We start from the raw sequence: 19,639 nt of genomic DNA, 5'->3' as shown, positions 1-19,639 counted from the left end.
GGAGGCAGAATCTCCTGAGCCTAGGGAGGTCGAGGCTGCAGTGAGCTGAAAAATCACACCACCGCACTCCAGCCTGGGCAATCGGAACGAGACTCTGTCTCAAAAAAAAAAGTGTATTATCTCTCTTGGAGACTGACAATGCACCATTAAAATAATAGTCTCTGAGAAGTGTTACATGAATAAAGTTGCCTTTGTTTAAACATTTTCCAGACCTTCCCTGGAACCCTTTTTTGACATAGCACCTATTATATCTTCCAGGCAGAGTATTTTTCACAAAACATAATTTAGACTACTGTTTTAAAAAAATTAAAAATGAAAATCTTGGAAGTTTTAAAGAAACATGATAAGAGAAATCAGCTGGAAATAGAAATAGTTTGAGTTGGGGCTGTCATTCCCAGTCTTTCCTGTTGAAGGCACAGTGTTCCACAGCTAGCCTAGGGGCAGAGAGCAACTTGACACCCTTACCTTCTGGCCCTTCCTCCACCCAAAGCTGTCTTTTTAGTGTTTTTTTTTTGTTGTTGTTGTTGTTGTTTTGAGTCTCGCTGCCATGCCCAGGCTGGAGTGCAATGGTGTGATCTCCACTCACTGCAACCTCTGCTTCCTGGGTTCAACCAGTTCTCCTGCCTCAGCCCCCTGAGTAGCTGGGACTGCAGGAGCACGCCACCATGCCCAGCTAATTTTTTTTTTTTTTTTTTTTTTTTAAGTGGAGACAGAGTTTCACCATATTGGCCAGGCTGGTCTCAAACTCCTGATCTCAAGTGATCCGCCCGCCTCGGCCTCCCAAAGTTCTGGGATTACAGGTGTGAGCCACCATGCCTGGCCCTTTTTAGTTTTTATCTATGCAGGTGGTGCACTGATAGAATACAGACTGCTGAGTCAGGGGAGTTAGGGGTGATCCCCAGCAAAATTAAATCAGCCCAGGGATACTTCCTTAGCAATTTGAGAGAAGTTTTACTACAAGTGCTGTTTTCGTTTTCTTTTAAAAAGTCATTTTTAAAGTTGTATAAATTAAAAATATTTTTAAATTTTTAAACAGATGCTCCCCCTTCAACCCACTCTAGTTATTACCACTCTAACACAGCTGTTTTCATATGTTTTTTTTGGTTCTTCCAGGCTTTGCTCACATGTACATGTGTTTTTGTATAGTTGTTAGTGTTCATATACTTTTGTGTTATGAGGCCTCTTCTTCTATGGCCATGGAAGGAAAGGAATTTTCTAGTGGTGACTGCCTCTGCCTGCTCTGTTGCTTACATGGTTCCAAGTACCATTGCTGCCACATTTTGGAAGGGATTTTTCATCCTACTTCCCTTAACGTCACAATTTGTTTTTCACTTTTGCCAGCCACAAAACAGCCCCTCCTGCAGTCTTACTGCTGCTAGAGTGCCTCTCTGGAAAACAAAAACGCCTTAGCATTGTGGGACCAGCCTGTCTTGAGACAGTTTTTCTGTAAGCCTGTCATCTGCCCAGGTCATAATAGCAGCAGCACCTGTGCTAGAGAGGGAGTAGAAGGGCTTCCATATACAACATAATAAATAATAACAGAAAACTAAATGCTTTACACATGTCATTGCATTTAATCTCCATAATGATAATAATACACAGGTACCTTTCAGATGAGGAAGCAGAGTCACACAGTGGTTGATGTGTCCAGGGATCAGGTAGTATATGCCAGAGACAAAATTCAGGCCCTAATAATCTCTAAAAAATTATTGATCAAGTAATATACAATATTACTTTGCATTTGCCACAAAATAGCCATAAAAGATGAAGCAGTTTATGAAAAATACATAAGTGTGCAATATTTTCCTTTAGCGTGGCCTTGTCTTTTGAAAGTTTCTGGGGTCTAGGTTCATTTTAATATCTGAAAATGGGCAAAATCTGAAAATTTGATATTGGTAACCACTGAAGTTGTAAGGAAGGGGAAATAGTGTCATAGTTTCTTCCTCCCACAGGTCATAATTTCGTTATGGACATCAGGATGTTTTTCTTGGTGTATCGCATTCTTGTAGTTTTCTTTGCACATCTGTTACATAAATTACTAAACTATTTCCTTGAAAAGTTGCCAGTTTAAGTCATGTTTAATAGCGATCAAGAGTTGTTGCTTTTGGGGAAGAAGAACTAAATGACAGACTTTAAGGGGCAGAAATCCCACCACTATCCTGGTTTAAATTTTTTTGGTTTTGGATCAATCCCTATATTTTTTGAGGCATTAAAATAATTATGTGGTTTTGGGTGTTTCCCAAAAGACTTTATGTTGGACTATAAACATTTAATGACCTTTTATATAAAATGAGTTATTTTAGTCCTTGCTTCTATAAGTTCCTATCTTTTCAATTATCCTCTTATATAGACATTTTAGTCTGACAAATTGTTGTTTGAAACTGAACTTGGAGTGTTGACTTTAGTGATTATTCATATTAGGTAATCTTTTCTGACCTTGAATTTTTCATAAAATATTTTCTGTGGCTTGCTTTTGGAAAAAAATTTTAAGATTTATTCTGCTAGTTATATTTTAGGACAAACATATTGGTTGTTAGAAATCTCAGAAATTTTCGATGTGAGTCTGGTTAATTTTGCCCCATCCAAACTATTAATTGAATCAATACTGGAAATTTTCTTGGAATGTTAGGTAAACTCTTCTGTAAGCAAGGTACCATGTATTTCCTAAATGTACAGTTTGTCAGGATTTGGAAACTGGTTTTTAAGATTGAAATTTTTAGATAAAGACTATTTATAATACTGATAATCTGTACTGGATATTTTTAGAGATTAGAAGGGAAAGTATGGTATAAATAGGTTAATGTCAGCTATTCATCAAATTGCTCAGATTAAATTTCTTGCATTACATTTCCTGCTATGAAACCATTCTTTGTGAAATACAATAAATTTTTGATAGATTTTTCTGTACAGAGTTTTGACTTTTTAAAACATCTGGAAGGTTTGACACAGGAAATTTATAATTTTGTTATGATCTCACATGCATGTATGGAAACATGTCACTTGGCTAAACCAGTCCCTGACATCCACCTCACAGCTTAGCTTTGTTCTCCAGCTTTGAGGCTGTGGTACCAAATTATTTCTGTATTAAAAAAAAAAAGAGACTCAAAGCCAGCCTCTTGTGCTGGTAGTTAATGTGATAGAGTCTAAGAAAATGATAATTCATGGACAGAAAATAAATACTTTACATATATTTAGAGAGGAACACATCAACTTTGGCAATAGCTTGGATTGATGACACAGTCAAATCTATGTGGAATCAGTAAATTTATGAAAAGCGTTCTGCTATGCAAAAGTTTACCTGAGAAATAAGACTTTGGTGACGATGTGTATTCATTATCCGGTGGTGAGGATAAGCACAGGATCTTTAATTTATGGATGAATGTGGGAGATTGTTAACAGTCTGTACAGACATTTCCATTTTCATAATTTTGAAGATACACACAAGGGTCTTTAATCTTCCGAGAATGTTAGGAGTTCTTACAGCTTTTTGAATTTTCCTACTTGCAGAGTATTGTTTGGTGTTTCACTTGCTCCCCCTTCCTCCTCTCCCTTCTTCCTCAAACTGAAAAACACTTACATATAAAATAGTTCCATAATATTTATCTATTTTATCTATAAGTAGTACAAATACAGTCTAAAAATTTGAATTAAGGTTACAAGAATATTGAGCCATATCAATCAGCAATGTTCAGTAGTATTAAAACACCAAGAGTGATTACAATTCTGTGGTTCATTTCTCTGCCTTCATGATAATACTGGACTCAACGATTATTGAAATTGAAGGCCAGCATTAGTCAGAATGAAACAAAGAATTTGGAAGTAGAATTGATGTGAGAGTAGGATTGGTTTAAAAAAAGAATACAGTCCTTAATTTTCTGACAACTTAAAACAATTATAATTTTAAAAATAGTTATACCGGTTTCTGTGGTCTTACATCATGTCAGGAGGAAAAAATTGGAAGTGGTGTTTTTGAATATTAAGACAGCATTTTCTGTAATTTTAATCTCATACAAACAGGCAGCTAGAGTTTGGACTTAGGCAGTTTGCCATGTTTTAAAGGTATTTTAGGTCCTCAGTTATAGCAACTAACTTGATCTTTCTTTGAGTATCCAGAATTAAATAGATTTAAAAAGTATTATGGGGCTCCCCTCCTCCTTCAAAGCCTGGTAGTAAGCTGCTTTTTACTCATTTGATCATAATTTTTTTTTTGACTGAGAAAGCTAAAAGATGGGGTATAATATTTTTGTGCAAATTCCTGATGGTTGTTTTTAAAAGCAAAGTTTTGTGTTTCAGCATTTAGGAATTTAGAGTTCCCTCTTGAAAAGTAAAGAGGAAAACAGAAGGTGCGTAATCCAGCATAGTCATTTGTGTACATAGTTGAAGCCATAAATAATATGCATCCCATATGCATATGATATCATTAGATTGAATAGGTTATATGTTTTAAGTATTAATAACTAGGTTACTCTTTTCTGAAATCTTGTTATTGCAGAATGGGTAAGAGAGCTTCAGATTTTAGATGTCTCTGATTTCAGTTTTTCCCTAATCAAACTGGTATTTTCTTTACTTTTAAGAGTACATGTTTAAGAGGAGACACATCGGTTTCTTCCCTTTCAATTAGATGGTTTGTATTTAATATTTACTAAAACCAAAGAACATGTAATTTCCATGACTGAGAATATATCTTTTTAAATATTAACTTGGCATATAGCTCTTCTGTAGCATAATTTGTGATGCTACATTTGATATCATCTTAGACCAGATTATATTCTATGATTTTAGGACAATGTGACATAATAGAAAATGGGCTTTGGAATTAAAAGACCTAATAGTTTTTAGATCTGCCATTTACTAGTTGTGGGATTTGGAGTGAGTTTCTTTAGAGGAAGCGTCCAGGATTGTGATATTTGTTTCTTCTGTACTTTTCCAAACTTTATTTTATTGGAATTCTTGCAATATGGAGGGAGTACTATGGTTTATTATTGCTTTAACAGTATGGCTATTTTACTATAGCAAATACATGTTTACTATACATGTTTACTATAGCAAAATTATCTCTTCTACTGCGCTGTGTTGTCGCTTGTGTTAAGACTTTTTCATTGCATTGTATTTCATTTTCATTTTCAGATCAATGAGAGACTTTTTTTTTTGATGGGTGGTGAATATCCCACCATGTGGACAAATGAGTTTTTCCACCTCCCCACATCATTTCTATAGAGCCCCAGATATTTCGTTAACAATGAAAGTAATCTACCTGTTGAATTTAGGAATAGTAGACTTCTTGGCCGTTGACAGTCACAGGACTGTTCACAGGACTGTAATGAGATATAACTTGATATTAAAATATGAGTATTGAACCTATAAAATGTTCAACTTGCAAACAAGGGTAATGTGGTGGAGGCTATCACCTGATAAAAAATGAATATCACAAGGTTCATTATCTAGCTTCTAGAGTTATTCTTAAAACTATTTCTCTAATGTTATGGATGGAAACATAAAAAGAAAGAGCAAATGTTTCTGGTTTAAGACTTTTGTTACCTGAGGAAACTGTCTTCTGCAGCAGTGGTCTCTAACCTTTTTGGCACCAGGGATCAGTTTTGTGGAAGACAATTTTTCCACAGACCAGGGATTGGGGAGGATAGTTTCCGGATGAAACTGTTCCATCTCAGACCATCAGGCATTAGATTCTCATAAAGAGCACACAACCTAGGTCCCTCACATGCACAGTTGACAACAGGGTTCACGCTCCTATGAGAATCTAAGGCCACCGCTGATCTGACAGGAGGCAGAGCTCAGGCAGTGATGCTCACTCACTGCTGCTCACGTCCTGCTGTGCTGCCCCATTCCCAACAGGCCGGTCCGCAACTCTGGGGGTTGGGTACCCCTGTTCTACAATGTTAATTTTATGGGTGTTTTATGGTTAAAAAAATTATTAAGATTTATACTTAATAAGAGCATAACTGGTTCTACAACACTTAGTTTATAAAAGTATCTTTTCTGAAACCTTTGTGGCATTGAGGATAAAAGTTGACTTTTAAATACAGGTTTTGATGTCAGGAATTATTCATCCCTAATACAGTTTTAAAAAATCATATTAATTCCAAAATTGGGTACTTAAATTGTTCTCTGTGGTTTTGCATACATAGCACTTGGTGTACATATTTTAGTCTGTATGTATATATTTTAGTTACTGTTTGCTGCACTTATTAACCTGATAAAACAAGATATTAGAAGTACAGATAATATTCATGTGGTCTACCATGATGTTTACTTGCCTATAAATAGTTAAAATGTAGCTAATGATGATATAGTACTTATATTTTTAATGGCCTTTAGTAGTTTAACCTTGGTTACAATATAATACTTTGAAAAAATTTGGAAAATACAGGAAAGTATTCATATAAAGAAAAAAACCATTATTTATAACTGTTGCTTGGAACTAAGTTATATTTATTTCTGTCTCCAGATGTTTCTGTCTTTTAAATTATCTCAGTATGGGTGTGTGCATGCATGCATACGTCAAAACACATTTAGAGGTCTCAAATAAAAGATTGCCTGATCTCAGGATGAGTGAAATCTTGACAATAAGCTTAAAACAAAGAGAAATCATGTAAAAAATATAGGTTCATTTGACTTCAGTTTTTTTAAAAGGAATAAAATTTAAAAGGCAAACTGGGAAAAATACTTCTCAATCTGTTTCAGTTTCCTCCTTATTCCTTTGTTAGCAGTTAGTACCACATTATACCTATACTTTATCTTTTCTCTTGGTGTATAGTTTTGTTTTAGCAAAGCATATTCTTGAACTTTTAAGAGGAAAAAATGCCAATAAGGACTGCTCAAGTTTTTTTTATTAATTATTTTACTGATGATTCTTAATGTAGATAAGAAGTATTGACTGTCTGTAAGTAAAAGCCTCATTTTAGCTTTTAACCAATTCTACCTCTGAAAACTGGACTGAAACTTACCAAGTAAAATAATTTGATATTATCTGAATGTCAAGTAGTCAAATAAGCAGAAAATGGAGAATAAAGAGGAGGGCTACAATGAACACTAATAATTTACAAACTGAATAGTTGATCCTTGACTAACTGAATATTGGCTGTGTTTACATAGCTCTAGAAGCATGTGTTAGTCCATTTTCATGCTGCTGATAAAGGCATACCCAAGACTGGGAAGAAAAAGAGGTTTAATTGGACTTACAGTTCCACATGGCTGGGGAGGCCCCAGAATCATGGCGGGAGGTGAAAGGCACTTTTTACATGGCAGCAGCAAGGGAAAATGAGGAAGAGGCAAAAGCGGAAACCCCTGATAAGACCATGAGATCTCGGGAGGGATAGCATTAGATATACCTCAGTAAATGACGAGTTAACGGGTGCAGCACACCAACATGGCACGTGTATACACCTGCACGTTGTGCACATGCACCCTAGAACTTAAAGTATAAAAAAACAAAGACCATCAGATCTCGTGAGACTTATTCACTACCACGAGAACAGCATGAGGGAAACCACCCTCATGATTCAACTTATCTCCCACCGGGTCCCTCCCACAACACGTGGGAATTATGAGAGTACAATTCAAGATGAGATTTGGGTGGGGACACAGAGCCAAACCATATCAAAGCATGTGTGCAAAACTTGAGGACGGTAACTTCTCACAGTTGGCACTAAAGATCTAGTGAGTCAGTGTTGCTGAGTTGTGCAGAGTTAAGTTGCTGGAGTGTTCTGAGAAGCAAATGTGAAAATGAGTAAAAGCACTGTGGAAACAACAAACAGTTTCATAAATATAAACAATAATGATTGTGTCTATGGATTTTATTCTTGTATTCTTCATTCTTTGGTGATTCCTTCCATCTTTCATTCCCTCTCTTAACTTTCTTTTTGGCCTAATATTAGAGTCCGTTAAGATTTGGTATTGGTTAGCCAGTTATACTGCTGAACTACCCAGTAGTTGTAACTGTTAAATTTAAACAGTGTGATCCTAATAATTACGTATCTTTATCAGGACAGAGAAACCTACTCTTCAAGTCACTCATTTTCAAGACTCTTGTTTTAAGCAAAGAGAAAGTTAATATGTTGAGTAAGCCTAGATAGAACACATGTGAGAAGGGCTCATTTTGTGCTTTCTGGTGACTATTAGATTGTTCTCAAAATTACAGATACTATTTAAACTAGTGAAGAAATGTAAAAATTACAGCAACATTTTTTTTCCTGGTTTATGTTCTCTTGTGAAACAGCAGCATTTCTTAAAGTTATTTTTCTTCTTTTACTTTCCCTCCATTATTACATTCTCATGTCTATGTTTGCAGAAATTAAATACAGATAAAAATCTGGAAATAAAAGGTAGTTATTGATGTCGACAGCAGAAATGTTAAAAATCATTAGATATTTTGTGGGTCAAGTTTTCTTTTGATATTACTGTCAGACTGGTTTAAAATAATATACAGAAAAATTTTTTGGTGTTATCAAAGTATTCTTGGTTACTTTCTTAAGTGTTATAATGATAATTACATGAAAGGAAATGTTAAGTAGAAAAGCCTATATCCAAAGACTTTCAGCCTTCAGCAGAAGGTCATAATAATGATTGCCTGTACTTTAAAAAAACAACTAAGTGTAAAGAGATAACTTTTTAAAATTTCAAGTTAGGAATCTCAATTTAGGATTGGTGAAAGTCCCTAAGTCACTTGTTTGACTGTAGTGTTAGTTTAAATGGTATGAAATTTATTGGGGAGGGGCGGTGTCTTTTTCTGTAATTTTGTTTGCAGATCAAATTCTAGACCTTTGTCTGGATTGTTGCGTGTGTGTTTAATAAACCGTTGAGAGTGCCCCCTCTAGCGTCTGTGATATATTCTTAAAACATTTGTGTCAGAAGTTTTCAGAATTAAACTAGCCGTTTTTTTCCTTTAAAATCTGGACATAATTTTTATTTTTATTTTTAACATGGAGGGATTGTTTTCCTTTTTTAAAAAGGTCACTGGAATTATGGGTAGGGCATAGATTGAGGGCAGTAGAAAACATGAGAAAGGAAGGATCAAAATGCCATTTCTACCTTTTTAGAAATAGTTATTTTTAAATGACCTGGAATAAGGCCAAACCATACAGTGTTGTTTTTAGTTTACATTTGTTTCTGAATTAATTGAAGCTTAAAATACTTTGTCTTGGAATTCTTTATGCCATCAAATCTCATCTTGCGGGGGTTCTTTGCAGTTTCTGAAAGCAACAGCTTCATTGGAAAATAGCTTTTTTGTGGGGAGGGGAGTGGGAGACAGGGTCTTGTTCTCTGTAGCCTCAACCTCCTGGGCTTATGCAGTCCTCCCGCCTCAGCATCCTGAGAAGCTGGGACCACAGGTACACACTACCACGCCCGGCAAATTTTTGTATTTTTTGTAGTGACGGAGTTTTGCCATGTTGGCCAGGCTGATATCGAACTTCTAGGCTCAAGCAATCCACCTGCCTCATCCTCCCAAAGTGCTGGGGATTACAGGTAGGAGCCACTGCACCTGGCCTGGAAAATAACTTTTAATAGATCTGGATTCTTTGTGTAAGCGTTCTGTTATTTTTTTGTTTTATGTTTGCCATATCCTGTGGATATACTTAATAACTATATTGTGAGTATGTTCTGATGGCTTCCATTGTTTTTCAACCAAAGAAATGAGGAGATTCTTAGATTATTGGCTCTCTGCCACCTCTCCCTCTAAACACAGCACTCACACAGGCCTTCAGCTAAGAATCTTGTGAAGGGTTACGGAAACAGAACCTTTCTTATTTGACCCCATGGGCCTTTGTCGCTTGAACAAGGAAAGCAGTGTTCTGAAAGCTACAGCATTTATGAAGGCTCTGGTAAAAATATTTCATGTACATGGACTGGAGATTAACTTCTTTCATCTTGTTCTCCAACAAATTAAACAATGCAAAGAGATTTCAAGTGCATTCTTGGTAATGAAATGCTTGGGTGAATTATAATCCTAATTGCTATTGTTCATCTTCACAGCTGCATTCTGACACTTTTAACTGCCTAAGCCACGCATTCTTCAGCCACCAGGATAAACAAAAGCATTCTGAAATTCATCATTTTGTGACATCTTAAATTGTGAATCTGTTATTGGCTGCCTTAGTTTTATTTTGGTTCCATGGTTGATAAAATTAGGAGGAAAATTATTCTTCTACATTTATACATAAAACTGTTGTAATAGAACCATTACTGGATTTTAACGAAAATGTATTCCTTAGTGTTCTTAACATTTCTAAGGGGGGGTGGGCAGTGGAGATTGTGGATTTATTTTAGTCCTGGGGAAGGAATTTATATTTATTTTATCACATTGATTGATATCTTAGAAGGCAGCTTTCTCCAAGATTTGAAAGAAAATAATAGGATTTTGCTTTTCTTCCATAGTAGAACAGTGTTCTGAATTTAAATCTGAAAGCCAGATTGATTCAGTTTTTTGGCAAGACACACTTAAATGCATAATTGTTCCTTTAAAATTTGACCCAAACCTGTTTGTTGGTTTGTTCTTTAAACATGAAGAAATTGAAGTGTTTGTAATAAATTTGAAATTTATATTTAAGAGATTTGAGTGCCAATTTCAACCAAACCTTCCTTATTTTAAAAATATAACTTTCTGATGACTGAAAAACCATATAGCAAAAGTGGGGTATATGCATGTAATAGTTAACCAAATTCTGATTTTTCACTATTTCTAAGACTTAATGCTAAGTGGAAGAATTGAATTGCCATATTCACAGACACCTGTTATAACAATTATTTGGTAATAATTGGAGCTTTCGATGTCAAACGAATACTACTATAGGATGTCACATTTTTGCAGTATTTCTTTATTCTCAAAATGTCTTTGAATTCTTAAATTCATATAAGCATGAGAAATTCCATTTTAACCAAATATTTTGCCATCTCATGTCTTAATCTGATTTTTTCCAAAGTGAATTCTTTCATATAAAAATATTATATAATGTTTTGAAATACTCCTAATAGATGGTTATTTTATATATATTTCCTTTTGTTTTTTGGAGACAGGGTCTTGCTCTGTTGCCCAGGCTGGAGTACAGTTAGGCAATCATGGCTCCCTGAAGCCTTGACCTACTGGGATCAAGCAATCTTCCCACCTCAGCCTCCCTAGTAGCTGGGACTACAGGTGCACGCCAACATGTCTGGCTAATTTTTAATTTTTTTTTTTTTTTTTTAGAGACCACGTCTCACTGTGTTGCCCAGTCTGGTGTTGGTTATTATATTTAATAGTAATAATAGCTAACATATATTGAGTACTTTCTATATGTCAGACACTGTGCTAAATAAACACCATTTGCTGTGCTAGGCTTTGAGGTAGTATTCTTATTTATTGGTTGAGGAAACTGAGATTAAGATAATTAAAATAATTTTGCCAGAGGTCACATAGTAAGTGATTGGAATCAGATCTTTCTGACTCCTGAGGCCCATGTTCTTGATCATTGCCGAAGACCTAAGGGAAAGTTAAGTGTCCATCATACAGTCTCCTGATGGAATATTATGCAGCCAGTAAAAGTGAGGGTTACAGTGAATATATGACATAGAAGTGCATATGATAGAGTAAATGAAAAAAGACTCAAGGATTACAGTTCAGTGTTTATAGTGGTTCTAAACATCTCTAGATATCTTTGATTTATTCTTTTAAAAATATGATATAGATACTGTTCAGCTGTTACATAATTTTGCCTAATTTATAGGATTTCTATAAGCAGGAAACATAAGACTACATTGCATGTAAACCAGATCTGGCCAAGAAACTGACAACTTAGTTTTATAATAGACTCCAGCATGTTCAGTTTTTTTTTTTTTTTTTTAATTTGACCCTCAGCCATTTTTTACTGGACTTAGGCCAGCTCTAATGTAATCTCTCATCTGTATTCTTGAAGGCTAATGGAATAGTAAAATCTGCTTAGAGATAACTCAAGTGTGTTACATAGTGTCCTTGGGATAGCTTGTGCACAAAAGATGTTTTCTCTCCCATCCTGTAGAGGTAGCTCATTAAGACACCCAGTAGTGTCATTATTAAGTTTTCATGTGTTTCTCAGTTTTGATGCTAATCTTTGTGCGTGTGTGCGTGCATTTTTTTCCTCTACAGCACCAATGTGGTTATGAATTATTCAGAGATCGAGTCTAAGGTTCGAGAGGCAACGAACGATGATCCTTGGGGACCTTCTGGGCAACTCATGGGAGAGATTGCCAAGTAAGTGATAATTTGACTCAGCAGTGCAGAAAAAAATCAAAGTATCTTAACACAGAAATATGAAATTTGCTTTCAGATTTAAACTGTTTGGCTGCCAAAATATAAATTTTTCATAATCATTCAGATAGTAATGTAGAAAGTTTCAGATACTAATGTGGGAAGTTTTATGCAATCCATTCCCCTTAAAAATTTGGCTCAAAAAAGAAACTCACAATGTATCTTTTTTAATGAAGTTTTGAGATACGCTGTATCTCACCATGTAAAATTTTGACAAATGCATATAAAATAACTTGAAGTGAAAGTTACAAAAAAATTTTTTCTGTGAACATCTGGGCCATTGTACCAGTGAATGAAGAGCTTGCAAAGTATATTAATTAATTTAATTAATTATCAATTGCAAAGTATTAAATTAATTATTAATTGCAAAGTATTGATTAATTAGTGGGGCTTACATATGTGCCAGGTAGTGTATAAAACATAGGGAAAACATTTTCAAGGAAGTACATATCTTCTAAATTTTTTGAATTAAGTTTATTTTTAAAAACTCTTCGGGGAAACACCAAATTAGAACAAGTCTGCCATCTACTGTCAAAATTAATATATTGCAGACTCTTAAAGAAAATGATTCTTTTTTCAGGGCTACATTTATGTATGAACAATTTCCAGAACTTATGAACATGCTTTGGTCACGAATGTTAAAAGACAACAAAAAGAATTGGAGAAGAGTTTATAAGGTATGGACACAAGTCTGCTTTAATTACTTGACATGCTGAAAACAAATGCTGGAAATTTAAGGTATATATATATATAGGTGATTTTGAAGTATATTAAATCCTAGAATAGAATAATCGAAAACACATGAAGTAGATTTGTTATTTGTGTTCTATTTTCTAGTCATCATGAACAATTGTTCTGAATGAGAAATTCTTAATAATACTTCTAAACGTTGATTATTTCTTAAAATTTTTCCTACCAAAATGTTTGTGCATATCAAAAATAATGAATCTATAGTAGAGTAGTGTGCATGTTTAGTGTATGAGCAGTTAAGATGAATACCACAGTCTGATATGGTTTGTCATCGACATAGAAATTTACCTAATTTTTGATAGTGTTCTCACAGTATTCTGTATCAAAAATGTTCAAAATATAATTCTAATTTTAAATTTATGAATATGAACTTTTATCAGATTCCTTTTGTTCTGATCTCATATAATGCAGAATTCTATAATAATATAGTCATCTATGCTTCTATAACCTACCATATTTTCTTGCTTCTTCAGAATGTTTTTCTTTGCTATCCAAAATGACATAGTTTGGCTTTTAGGATTGAAAACCTATGTGTTAGTTTCTTTTTTTTTTTTTTTTTTTTTTTTTGTTATTTCTTTCTGAAACATTCAGTGTCATTTCCTCAGGTTGTGTATGGTAGGTGTGATGAAATAATTGAAATTTCTGTACATTAAATTTGCTTTTAGATTTTTGGTATTTTAAAAATTCTTGGGTAAACTCCTTTTTTAAAGTCATATATACCACATAAGGACATTTTAGTCAATGATGGTCTGCTTTATGACAGTGGTCCCATTGGATTATAATACTCTATTTTTTCTGTACCTTTTCTATGTTTAGATATAAAAATATTCAGCATTGTGTTACAGCTGCCTATAGTAGTCATTATAGTAACAATGCTGCACAGGTTTGTAGCCAAGGAGCAATAGGTTGTCCCATAGATTGTCAGTGTGTAGCAGGCCATACCATCTAGGTTTGTGTAAGTACACTCTATGATATTACTACAATGACGAAATTGCCTAATGGCACATTACGCAGAACATATCCCCATCATTAAGTGACACATGGCTGTAAATTACTGGTAGAAGGAGGTTTTGTGTCCCTCAGTTTTATCAACCTAACTAGATTTTTTTTGTTTTTGCCGCCCCTCCTCTCCGCCTAACTAGATTTTCATATACCTGATCAAGTGAGGTTTGTTCCAAGCATTAAGTTCAAAATGTACAATTTATTATATAGTATATTCACAAAGTTTTGTAGGAGTAACTACTGTCTAATTCCAGAACATTTTTATCACCCTGTAAAGAAACCCTATACCCATTAGCAGTCATTCTAAATTTACATTTTAACAAAATTTAGTTTGGGGGTGGGGGTTGGTTGTTGTTTGTTTTTGAGACAGTCTGGCTTTGTCACCTAACCCAGAATGCAGTGGCGTGCCCTTGGCTCACTGCAGTCTTGACCTCCTGGGCTCAAGAGATCCTCCTGCCTCAACCTCTTAAGTAGCTAGGACTACAGGTGTGCGCCACAATACCCAGCTATTTTTGTGTGTGTGTGTGTGTGAAGATGTCTCTCTATTTTGTAAAATTTTCTACTTTCAGGTTTTTTTAATTATTATTTTTTGGTAACAATCTTTTTTTTTTTTTTGAGACAGAGTTTCTCTGTCGCCGAGGCTGGAGTGCAGTGTTGTGGGCTCAGCTCACTGCAACCTCCACCTTCTGGGTTCGAGTGATTCTTGTGCTTCAGCCACCTCAGTAGCTGAGATTACAGGCGTGAGCCACCATGCCCAGCTAATTTTTGTATTTTTAGTAGAGACGGGGTTTCACCGTGTTGCCCAACCTTGTTTCAAATTCTTGACCTCAAGTGATCTGCCCACCTCGGCCTCCCAGGAAGTGCTGGGGTTACAGGCATGAGCCACTGAGCCTGGCCACAACCTTTTAAAACAAAAGCCACATAATTAGCCTCAAAATTAAATTTTATCTGGGGAAAATACTGTAGGATTGTTTAATTACCAAATAATTTCTGGCAATTCACAGTTCCATAATGCTCAGATAAAAAGTAAAAACTAAGTCAGCTTTCTAAAACCTTATTGTCTGTTTATATCATACATTCTGATATTTTGAACATCAGAGTTATTTTTTTAAGTCTTTGACAGATAGTATCCAGTAGATGATTTATAATTATTTATTATGCTTAATATAAGAGGAACTTCAAATTGATTATGTAAGTTCTAGATTATGTGTTTAAAGTCTAATGTAAAGAAACCTCACCACCAGCATGAAGATTCTTTATTTGCTAATGTTAGAATTATTTTTTTTTAACTATTTACCAAAGCTCTACTGGAATTTATTTCATTAAATCATTTATTGCTTTGTATTTTTACAGTCGTTGCTGCTCCTAGCTTACCTCATAAGGAATGGATCAGAGCGTGTTGTTACAAGTGCCAGAGAACACATTTATGATTTACGATCCCTGGAAAATTACCACTTTGTAGGTGAGCAATAGAAAAACCTTATAAGCAAATTAAAACAGTAGTTGGAGTTGTCAGTCACCTGAACCAGCTTAGAAGCTTCTCTGCTCTAATTAGAATGTGACTGTTGCTGGTTGTGTGACGAGTGCAGAATCCAAGACGTGGGGCCCTAGAGTATTAATTAGTGAAGACAAGAACTTGCAGAAAAGACTGGCTAATAACAACAGAACCAACACAACATGAGTGTTCGGGTTTATATTAAAATATGCACTGGAGACTGGTCCCCTGTGGTGTCCATAAAGGAATAGCTTTAATCATATGGGAAGAAAAGGTTAGAGCTCCAAAACACACACATCTGTTTGAAGCTGGGTTTTTTTTCCCTCCCACCAAATAATATTTACTGTGCAAAGGCAGCAAGGCCATAGTGTGTTTTGAATGTGAAAGAGGCTAGAGAATGAAGCACATTTCATTTTGTAGCATACCCCCGTTGTAAGCACTTTAAAAATTCAGTTTTTGAGCTATGCTAAAACCTCATAATTAGTGTTCCAGACTTGTACTGGAGAAACCAAGACATTTGTATGCTTTTCAGTTATTAACATGCTAAAGTGGTTCTTCTTTTGATTTGTTTTCTTAAAATATGATAGAAAAACACAGTAGCACTTATGGATATGTCTATTTTGTGTGGTCATCATCAGTAATCCTTTTTAGTGAATCTTTAATTGACTTGCATAGTACCATTATCTGTGGTCCTTTTTAGTTCATCTTTACATGCTCTTATAAGCCAAAATTCCATTTTAGAACTTAGAATTTGCTGAAGAGGAAACAACAAAGTTAAATAGCACAACTTGCCTCTTTCTATTGTTTTTTAAATATTGAAGTTAGTTTCTTATGTTGAAGTTTTTGTGTCTTTTTTTAATCTTAAAGAGCTTGATACATATTAAGTGAATTCTTAGGTTTTGCTTATCTCTTACCATCCTCATAGATGAGCATGGCAAGGATCAAGGTATAAATATTCGACAGAAGGTAAAGGAATTGGTTGAATTTGCCCAGGATGACGACAGGCTTCGTGAAGAGCGAAAGAAAGCAAAGAAGAACAAAGACAAGTATGTTGGGGTTTCCTCAGACAGTGTTGGAGGATTCAGATACAGTGAGTATCAAAGACAAGCTGACACCTAAGCATCAGCTTAGCTTCTTGAGTATATTTTAAGAATCAGTGAAATACCAAAGACCAAAATGCTAATTTTCTTTTCTAGGAATACATAGAATACTAAAATACACGCAGTACCAATTTTGGCTTCTACTATCACATGAATCTTCCTATTTTTAACTTGTGGGTTCGGCAATAGGATTTTAACCATTAATAGCTAATTAAACGGCTGCATACTTTGAGGTGTCATACACAGATTAAAACAGATGTATGCCCTTCCCTCTTAGGATTGCCATTTTAAAAAGAAGGGGGAAGAAAGTTTCTATAACTCGAGAGTTTAGAGTATAAAAATAAAAAGTTTGATCAGGAGATTCATCTTTCTAATTTGAAACCAATTTAGCTGTATTTTTGGCCCAAACCAGATAAGCTTCCTGACAGTCATTCCAGCCTCAGTCTCTCTTTCTTTCTTTAAGCATTGCATAATTTGACATATAAAAGATGACTGACGATACTCTCAGTTTTTCATCTAGGCCTATTGCTTTGTTTATTCTTCCCAGTACAGTTAAGGGCAGCTAGAACATTCATCTTTCATGTTTATTTTTAATGTAATAATATAGTTTCTCTAAAATAGGGCATAGGTGCTTGAAGCAAAATAAGAACTATCTTTCACAGCATGTCCCTTTGGACTTGTTCTGTCTTCTGTGAGCTCTGACAATCTCTTGGTCATTTTGCATATATGCAGACTGGCCAGTACTGTGTATCTTAGCAGCTGTTCATTGAGGCTTGCCAGCTTCCCCCACCCATATATGTTTATATTTGGACTATATTGAGCTCTCATATCTCCTTCAATGGAACCATGTAAAAATCTTAACATATAAAATATCCTTACTCATTTGTTCCTCTGCTTTCCCACTCTCAAAGAAAAAATACTGCGTTTAGTTAGCTGTTTAAGGATGTTTCTAACAGCAGAAAAATTCTTGAAGCATCATATACAAGTCAGTTTTTTTCTTTTCTTTTTTTTTTTAATAGGGCTAACTCATAGGCAGTGCAACCAGAGTCAGCCACAAGTTAGTTTTTGAATTGGGCAAAAATATTTCTCCTAAAACATATAAATAATGTTTTGGAGTTTCTATTTGGGGAAGTCCAAATTTTTTGGATTATTTACCCAAGTAGTAACTTTATTCTTTAGCTTTTTCAAAGTAGTTATAGCAGCTTAATGTGTTTTTAATAGAAATTGCTATTTGAAACTTATTTCCACACTATTCTTGCTTGTATCTTTCTTTTTGCCAGCATGATATATAATTATATCAGCTGAACTTAGAAAATTGAATACGTTTTCAAACTCAGTCACAATGCACTAACTGCAGCATCCGTATTAAGATAGAGTTGGATATCCTGTGTGTTTGCATCACATTCTTTTGCTAAGTTATTATTCATGGTTTATGTTATTCAGACTTAACTAATCACTGTTAGCAGTTTTGTGTGTTTTCTTTTTCTTTCTTTCTTTCTTTCTTTTTTTTTTTTTTTTTTTTTTTTTTGAGGAGTCTCGCTCTGTCATCCACGCTGGAGTGCAGTGTTGCCATCTCAGCTCACTGCAACCTCCACCTCCCGGGTTCAAGTGATTCTCCTGCCTCATCCTCCCAAGAAGCTGGGACCACAGGCATGAGCCACCATGCCTCGCCAGTTTTTGTATTTTTAGGGTTTCGTCGTGTTAGCCAGGCTGACCTTCAACTCCTGACCTCAAGTAATCCACCCACCTTGGCCTCCCAAAGTGCTGAGATTACAGGCATGAGCCACCGCGCCCGGCCAGTTTTGTGTTTTTTCATTCTGACATTAGATAATGTCTTGCCAATATCCAGTATCTTTAGCAGTAATTCAGTATGATGTTCACCATGCCATGCTAATCAGTTTGGTTTTCATCCACTTCCATTTTTTGTGTAAATTTGTTTCTTTCCGAAGTCTAGTTCATCACACTGTTGTTGAAATGTACATACACATTGTTGGAAAATCACTTATTTTTTTAAAAACCATCCTGGTTTAAATTTTGTCTAGAAAACTTCATTTTGTTATGTTTTCTTTAAGTTGATGGTCACTTCCAGATTCAGTAAATATGTTAAAATCCTTAAACATGTAACAGAAAATTTTAGCCTTGCAATTTTAGCAGGCAATTCAGCAAAATGGTTTTGTTTAATCTCCAAAGGCTATGTATCCTTTTAGATCCTATAAACAAAAGTTCAAAACAAAAGCTCCATTAGCCACTTTTTAGTTATTTTGTTGTTTCTCATTGTCCTTTTCGTTTTCTTCCAACCTGCCTTAATTTTTAATGTTTTCTTTTTAAAAAAATACCTCACGTGCTCTCTGTACCTTCTACTGTTGCTTCTTAAGTTGGATTTGGACATGGAAATGGAAGGGTTTCATTTTGTGTCCGTAATTCCTATGTCTCCTTTGGGTCCCTAGGGGCAAGGACTAAAACAAATCTTGACATTTTGGGTTTTTTGTTTGCTGCCACGATCTATTCTCTGCATTCCCAAATTCACACAGAGGCTCTAGGTTTCGCCAGTCTCTGCATATGTTTGGAATGAGTGTTTGAATTGGTTGACACTGTTCTGAACTACTGTTTGAGCATACTTCCTGATTCTAGTGTGTGTAGTTTTTGGTAGTTAGAGTAATCCTTTCTTTGTACAGTAATTACGGAATGCTTTCCCATCCCCTGAAAATTCATTGAATTATTTTTTTAGTTTGATACTGAGGAGTGACAGTTATTGAGACTTTTTAGCTTATTGGGACATGTAGCATTCAGAGTGGAGTTCCTTCAGTTTGTATTTTTTAAGATACTGTTGCTATCCAATGCTTTTCTGAAAATTGGGAAACCATTAAGGGACAGGAATAAAATATATTAAGTGTCTTTTGTGAAAACAGAAAGATTTTCGTTTATCTTTTGCTTATATAGCTTGTGTTGGTTTTGTGTTTTCCACTACTCCTTTCAGTAGCCTTTAAGAACTTCCTGATATGCTGTGCTGTGCAT

The 19,639-nt window shown here is 35.0% G+C and overlaps 1 protein-coding gene across 3 annotated transcripts in view; it reads left to right on the top strand.

The window, feature by feature from the left end:
* Positions 1-19,639, top strand: part of CLINT1 (clathrin interactor 1) — a 72,655-nt gene that overhangs the window by 29,271 nt on the left and 23,745 nt on the right. For all 3 annotated transcript variants that reach the window (XM_009241232.4, XM_009241231.4, NM_001131700.1), the window contains 4 exon segments: positions 12,116-12,220; positions 12,858-12,954; positions 15,383-15,491; positions 16,450-16,614. In XM_009241232.4, the coding sequence (XP_009239507.4) occupies positions 12,116-12,220; positions 12,858-12,954; positions 15,383-15,491; positions 16,450-16,614 (476 nt within the window).

This window comes from Pongo abelii, chromosome 4 (assembly GCF_028885655.2).
Source record: "Pongo abelii isolate AG06213 chromosome 4, NHGRI_mPonAbe1-v2.0_pri, whole genome shotgun sequence".
Classification (NCBI taxonomy): Eukaryota; Metazoa; Chordata; class Mammalia; order Primates; family Hominidae; genus Pongo; species Pongo abelii.
This window is presented reverse-complemented; position numbering and strand designations above follow the sequence as displayed.